The sequence below is a fragment of the Scardinius erythrophthalmus genome (assembly GCF_964197995.2).
Source record: "Scardinius erythrophthalmus genome assembly, chromosome: 20".
NCBI classification, from domain to species: Eukaryota; Metazoa; Chordata; class Actinopteri; order Cypriniformes; family Leuciscidae; genus Scardinius; species Scardinius erythrophthalmus.
The window spans coordinates 33,389,335-33,396,853 of NC_138240.1; the positions used below are offsets into that span (position 1 = coordinate 33,389,335).

The 7,519-nt window shown below is 38.1% G+C and overlaps 1 protein-coding gene across 1 annotated transcript; it reads left to right on the top strand.

Annotated features, from left to right (window-relative positions):
• The first annotated feature begins 1,774 nt into the window (after positions 1-1,774).
• Positions 1,775-6,973, top strand: LOC308680267 (uncharacterized protein). Its single transcript, XM_081348296.1, has 5 exons — positions 1,775-3,154; positions 3,371-3,505; positions 3,615-3,711; positions 5,532-5,700; positions 6,517-6,973. Exons 3-5 carry the CDS (start codon positions 3,672-3,674, stop codon positions 6,644-6,646), a joined length of 339 nt encoding a protein of 112 aa, XP_081204422.1. The 5' UTR covers positions 1,775-3,154; positions 3,371-3,505; positions 3,615-3,671; the 3' UTR covers positions 6,647-6,973.
• Positions 6,974-7,519: the final 546 nt, after the last annotated feature.

Consider the following 7,519-nt stretch of genomic DNA (forward strand, 5'->3'; position numbering starts at 1 on the left):
CCATGATGTAAAAAAAAAAAAAATCATAACACTTTTATTTTATGGATCTCAGAAGCGTGCTAAAATAAATACTATTCCTCGTGCAGGTGACTTCAGTTTCTTTAATCATTCATTCCTGCGAGGTAACTTTTTGTGAGCTCTCTGAGACAGTGATTCAGCTTTCGATGTTTTATCGGAGCCAGGCCTTCGGTTACACAGCTGAGGAAACGGCAGAGCAGAAGAGCTCGGCTGCTTCACGGAGTCTCCAGGCTTCGGCAGAGCGCTCTGTCTGACAGGCACGATCTTTGGAAGAATTACATTTTGTCTTGAGCTGTTCTCTTTCTCATTTTTCTTTAGTTCTACTTGACAAGAGACCTCCTCGCACCACTCATCAAACCAGTGGTCATCATCGCTGACAGTGTCCAGCCATGGAGTCAGAGACCAGTCCTCGGCCAGCGGGTCCCACTCCGCTTTTTCAACTCCCTCCATATTCTTCTCCTTCTCTGTGGAATAAGTATTTTTCTCTAGCAGCTGTTGGCTCTGAGGCATGATTTTTGGAAGATGCATTACGGCTTTTTCATCATCCCTCAAAGAACAAGCATTCGTCTGAAGCTCTACACTCGTCTGGACTCTGAGTTTCTCATTATACGTATTCTTCTGAAGGAACTTATGTGTTTGCTGGGGCAAGTGTTGGTTCTGGGACACACCAGCTAACGTTAGATGTGTTGGCAAGTTGGCTCTTGCATTTCTTCCCCTTTTGGGAAGCTCATTCTTACCGTCTTCTTTAACTCGGACACTGTTGGCACAGGAATCATTGGGCCAAAGACTCGCGGCGAAACCCCTGACCTCACCGGGACCGCAGGACGCAGCGGGACAGAAGAAATTGAACATATGGGTCCCGTGTTTACCGTAATCGAAACTCTTTTTCTTCATTTTCGGCAGTTCGGTGGACGAGCAGGAGCGAGCGAGCAAACAATCTTTAAAAGTAAACATCGCGTCACGTTTACAACACTTTTTTAAACGCACGTTATCAATAGCCGAACTGAATGTCACTGACAGTCTTAAACTGAAAATCTAAACTAAATAGGCTATATGAATACAAATAATAATAGGCTAATAAACCTAATAATAATAATTGGGGGAAATAAATTATTAAAAGTAGGCTAGGTTAATCTTTTGAAAACGGTGATCTTGGTTGCAATGGTGCTTAGCTACATTTTAAATAGATTTTTTCTGCATTGTAGTGGAATGAAATAGCCTATATTGCCATGGCTATTTTTAAACATGCAGACCTTGCATTTATATCACTGTAAAAAATGTCTGTGAAATTAACTGTGTAATTCTGTAAAATTGTGACATCGAAATTTTGTAAATAGAAAAACAATGAAATTTTGTTAAATTTACAGTACTATTTTGAAAATAGTACAAATGCTGTTGTAAAATACTGAACCAAACAAAACTGTTGAAATAATCATATTAATTTGTAGAATTTACAGATTTACAGATTTATGCAATTTAAGCAGAAAAAAAACTATGCAGAAAGCAACAATGCAGTTAAAATTACAACATGACAGTGTTAAAATATTTTTCGGACATACATATTCTCAATAGCCTATCGAGAACCTGTACATTTTATATATGATATATTTTACAGACAAAAATGTTCAAGTACAGCATAACTGTGTTAATATGAATTTTAAAATTCATATTTAAAAACAGCCAATGGGTCTTTTAGGTCCAACAGCACTGTAAAATGACTAGCTAATATAAACTGGTAGGAATTGCGTTGTATCTGTCGACAGTTAAGGGGACATTATACAATAGCCAAACCGTTTATTTGTTATTTTGAACAATTAATTAAATTGTAAATGATAAAATAAAATAATTTCTTTTTTTTTCCATTTACAGAATAATGTAATTTATTCATATTTATATTTTGTCGATGTAAAATTTACATTCCCATGTAACGTTACATGAACATCTGCGTTTGAATGTCGAGCAGTAGATTTCAGATTATCGCGGGATCACGGATCAGCTGTTTTGATGAACTTCACGACGAGAGTGTGCGCACACCAATTCTGCCAGCAAGTGCGTGGAGTTTTGCATGACATATCAAATCTGGTAAGTGAACGGTTTGTTTTCTACTAACTTAAAATACATTACTTGTAAGACAATTATATGTTATGACTGAGGCTATTTTGCGTGGACTGGGTTTCATGTTCAACGCACAACTCTTTCAGTTTGTTTCTTTCATGCTGAGAAACGTTAACTAGGATAAAAAAAGCGATTTTGTTAGTTTGCTCAAAAACGACCAACTGTAGTTTCTGCAGCAAAGCAGATTTCTGAATATCACGTGATCAGCCGTTTTGACGAACTTCATCATAAGTGAGAGCGCGCGCCAATTCTGCCAGTGAGCTAGTGGAGTTTTTGCATGACATGTAAAATTGCGAGCTCTTGCAGTAAGTGAACAAACAGTTCGTTTTCTTCAAAAACAGTAACGTGAACTGTAGCCTACAAGTAACGTATATATTGATATCTATTTTCCCATCATAATAATGATGCTGACGAAGCTGTTAATGTGGGTTTTATTATCAGCTCAACTCTATCAGTATTTTTCTTTCATGCTGAGTAACGTTAACTGAGATAAAAAGAGCGATTTTGTTAGTTTGCTCGAACGAATAACGTTTACGTCCTGTTTCTGCAGCAAAGCAGATTGCTGATTATCACGGGATCAGCCATTTTGATGAACTTCACAAGTGAGAGCGCCCGCCATTTGTGATTTGTGCATGACATGTAAAATTGCGATATCTAGCACTGGTAAGTGAACAAACAGTTCGTTTTATTAAAAATAACAGTAACTGTACAAGGAAGTTATAGGCTATGTTTTGAGGCTATTTTGCCATCATAATGATGCGGACGATTGGTTGAAAGACTAACGTTAGACTGTGTGGGTTTTATTATCAGCTCAACTCTGTCAGTTCTTATCTTTATTGCTGAGTAACGTTAACTGAGATAAAAAGAGATAAAAAGTTTCCTGTCGTTTCTGCAGCAAAGCAGATTGCTGATTATCACGGCCCACGGGATCAGCCATTTTGACGAACTTCAGAAGTGAGAGCGCCCGCCATTTCTGCCAGTGATTTGCGCATGACATGTAAAATTGCGATATCTAGCACTGGTAAGTGAACAAACAGTTCGTTTTATTAAAAATAACAGTAACTGTAGTTATATGTTTTGACTGAGGCTATTTTGCCATCATAATGATGCGGACGATTGGTTGATAAAGGCTGTAACGTTAGACTGTGGGTTTTATTATCAGCTCAACTCTGTCAGTTCTTATCTTTCATACTGAGTAACGTTGAGATAAAAAGAGCGTTTCCTGTCGTTTCTGCAGCAAAGCAGATTGCTGATTATCACGGGATCAGCCATTTTGACGAACTTCAGAAGTGAGCGCCCGCCATTTCTGCCAGTGAGCTCAGCTAACGTTAGTGGATTTGTGCATGACATACAATTCCGATCTCTTGCACTGGTAAGTGAACAAACAGTTTGTTATATTTAAAAAACAGTAACTGTACAAGTGTATGTTTTGACTGAGGCTATGCCATCATAATGATGCAGACGAACTGTTGGTTAATTAGGCTGTTAACGTTAAACTGTGGGGGGTTTTTTCAACCTGCCTGGCAGAAGAAGTACAGATGGACCAAGTTCATTTGACTCCCACCCTTGTTGTTTGTGGTAAGTTCCCTGTTCTTTTAAAATCTCTTGTATTTTTCTTCCTTTCTCTTTTTTGTGTATTTGTAGTCAGATTCTTAAAGGAACACTCCACAGTTTTTTCATATTAAAGGGTTAGTTCACCCAAAAATGAAAATTCTGTCAGTAATTACTCACCCTCATGTTGTTCCAACCGAGTAAGAACTTCATTCATCTTCGGAACACAAATTAAGATATTTTTAATTAAATCTGAGAGCTGGATCACTTCTCCATAGGCTTCTAGGTGACCGACACTTGCTGGCCCAGAAAAGTTATTAAAGAGATCGTTAATATAGTCCAAGTGACTACAGTGGCTCAATCTTAAGTATATCAAGCGACGAGAATACTTTTTGTGCTCAAAAACAAACAAAAATAATGATTTTATTCCACTATTCATTTCCTTCTCTCTGGGCCTCGAGTTGGTTCACATAGTGTTTTTGCGCAGTGCGTCTGTGTTACACATCACCAGGCATCACACACATGACCAGCGTCGGCCAATAGTGAGCCTACGTGGTGACGTGTAACACAGACGCGCTGCGCAAAAACACTACGTAAACTAACTCGAGGCCCAGAGAGAAGGAAATGAATAGTGGAATAAAGTCGTTATTTTTTTGTTTTTGCGCACAAAAAATATAGATTGAAAAACTTAAGATTGAGCCACTGGAGTCACTTAGACTATATTAACGATGTCTTTACTAACTTTTCTGGGCCAGCACGTTATAATGTCTTAGAAGCCTATTGAGGTGTGAGACAGCTCTCAGATTTCATCAAAAATATCTTAATTTGTGTTCCGAAGATGAACTTGCGCGGTTGGAACAACATGAGGGAGAATAATTACTGACAGAATTTTCATTTTTGGGTGAACTAACCCTTTAAACTGTTATTTGCTTAAGACGAGTTGATGCATGCCTCTCTCATCTCAGTGCGTGCACTCAATCGCTCTGGCGCGTGGTGACACTTTGATAGCACTTATCTTAGCCCAGTTCATTCATTAGGGACCAAACAGAGATTAAGTTAGAACCGACAAAACACCTCCACGTTTTCCCTACACTGAAAAAAATGATTGCTGATTTTACTAAAATTATCGTAAGCGGTTGCACTCAATTCATTTTATCTGCATTTAAACAAATGCATTAAGCATTGCATTCAACCTAATGCATTTGTTTAAATGTACTAAAATCAATTGTGTGCAACCAATCACGATACATTTTTTTTTTTTTTTTGTAAATTCAATGAATAATTTTTTTCCGTGTATTTAAATACAGTTACCCGAGTAGTTACACGACCAAGTATGGTGACAAAATAAAACGTGGAGCTTTTCTTAGCGGGTAAAAAGGATAACTAAAATGTATGGCGGAATAGCACTTGGGACTCGGGAGCACTTCGAAGTAATATCGAAGTGCTCCCGAGTCCCAAGTGCTATTCCGCCATACATTATAGTTATCCTTTTTACCCATCAAGTCAAGAAAAGCGCCACGTTTTATTTTGTTACCATACTTGGTCGTGTAACTGTAGTTAAATGGGGAAAACGTGGAGGTGTTTGGTCGCTTCTAACTTCATCTCTGTTTGGAACCTTATGAATGAACTGGGCTAAGGTAAGTGCTATCAAAGAGTCGCCGCGCGCTAGAGCGATTGAGTGCACGCACTGAGACGAGGGAGGCATGTATCAACTCGTCTTAGTTGAGGGAATAACATAGTTTAATATGAAAAAACGGTGGAGTGTTCCTTTTAATTAAGTTTTTAGTTTTGTTACTGTAATGTTGTAGTATCTTTGAATATTTTTTTTTTTCTTACTTTCTTTTTAGGTCGATCCTGTTTTTCAGCGAAACGGTTCATGCTGTGTGTGGATCAAAACATAATACTGGACAACATCTCCTCCTTCATTTCCGCCCTGTGCATGATGTTTGGGAGCTATTATATCTTCAACATCCATTACCCATCAGAGCTGGCATCAACGCTGGAGTTTCTGCAGAGGTATGTCTTCTTGAATAGGCTTTATGCAACAATTTCACTTTATTGAACTTAAAAAAATTAAGGTACTCAGACTCTTACGCTGTTGACGTAACAAACAGTGCAACGCTTCCAGAATGCCGACGCTATTCAGGTGAGCACCACGATGCATGCGTGCGATTCGTTCCTTATTGGAGGACTTGGAAGCGTTGCACTGTATGTTACGTCAACAGCGCAAGAGTCTGACACAGGCTAGAAAAAATATGTTGAATAAAATTATTTTTGTTTGTTTGCCTACAAAAAGTATTCTCGTCGCTTCATAAAATTAAAGGACAACTCTGGCGCAAAATGAACCTAGGGTGTATTAAAGGAGAACTCTGGTCAATTTTAACATTTTTTTGTGAATTTGGAGTGCTGTCAAAACAGAGAACATCAGCAAAAATGAATGTTTATTTGTGAATAAGACTTAATTAACTTTGTTCATCATATAAACGATTGTGTCTGCAATTTTTTGGAATAAACCGTTCAATTCAGATTAGTTTTTCAATCTCTTTCAACTTTTTGAAGCAAAGTTTCAGTTGCGTAGCAGTCAATGTAGGGACAGATATCTCAGATTGCATTAAAAAAAATCTTAATTTAAGATCTTAAGAAGACTTAAGAAAGAACTAAAGTCTTGCGGGTTTGGAACGACATGAAGGGCGAGTAATCAATGACAGCATTTTTGGATGAACTTACCCTTTAATACCTAAAATATCTTGAATAAAGAAATTTAAGTTATTTTTTTCTGTTAATAAAACTATTTTATAATTAATAAGTTGCCTGTTTTTCTTCTTTCTCAAGGGGTTTTTTCTCCATCAACCCAGAGAAGGGCACCAAAGTGGAGAAGACACAAACTTCACGCCTCAATGTGAACCCAAGAGTCCTTACTTTAATTCAGGAACTTTCAGATCATGAGTGGCGTGATGTGTGAAACTCTATGGACGTTTGTTTGGACTTTACTCTGAATTTAGTTTTAGCTTCTATGCTCAGTTCTTCAAGATCAACCCAGAGAAGGGCACCATTGTGGAAGACACAAACTTCACTCAATGTGAACCTTTCAGATCATGAGTGGTGCGATGTCTGAAACTATGGACATTTGTTTGAACAATACTCTGAATAAGGTTTGTTTCAGCTTCTATGCTCTGTTCTGAAGATAACTTTTTCAGATGAGTTTGTATGCAACTTAGTTTTATTGCTCTTATATTTTGTGATATTGTCCTGTACGTCAGTTCGCAGAGTGATATTGTCCTGCAAGTCAGTTCGCAGAGTGATATTGTCCTGTAAGTCAGTTCGCAGAGTGATATTGTCCTGTAAGTCAGTTTGCAGAGTGATATTGTCCTGTAAGTCAGTTCGCAGAGTGATATTGTCCTGTGAGTCAGTTTGCAGAGTGATATTGTCCTGTGAGTCAGTTTGCAGAGTGATATTGTCCTGTGAGTCAGTTTGCAGAGTGATATTGTCCTGTGAGTCAGTTTGCAGAGTGATATTGTCCTGTGAGTCAGTTCGCAGAGTGATATTGTCCTGTAAGTCAGTTTGCAGAGTGATATTGTCCTGTGAGTCAGTTTGCAGAGTGATATTGTCCTGTAAGCAGTTTGCAGAGTGATATTGTCCTGTGAGTCAGTTTGCAGAGTGATATTGTCCTGTAAGTCAGTTTGCAGAGTGATATTGTCCTGTGAGTCAGTTTGCAGAGTGATATTGTCCTGTAAGTCAGTTTGCAGAGTGATATTGTCCTGTAAGTCAGTTTGCAGAGTGATATTGTCCTGTAAGTCAGTTTGCAGAGTGATATTGTCCTGTAAGTCAGTTTGCA

Coding starts and splice junctions, on each gene's coding strand:
- LOC308680267 (XM_081348296.1), top strand. CDS start 3,672: ATGGACCAAGTTCATTTGACTCCCACCCTTGTTGTTTGTG. Junction 3,712..5,531: donor TCCCACCCTTGTTGTTTGTG/GTAAGTTCCCTG, acceptor CTTTCTTTTTAG/GTCGATCCTGTTTTTCAGCG. Junction 5,701..6,516: donor ACGCTGGAGTTTCTGCAGAG/GTATGTCTTCTT, acceptor TTCTTTCTCAAG/GGGTTTTTTCTCCATCAACC.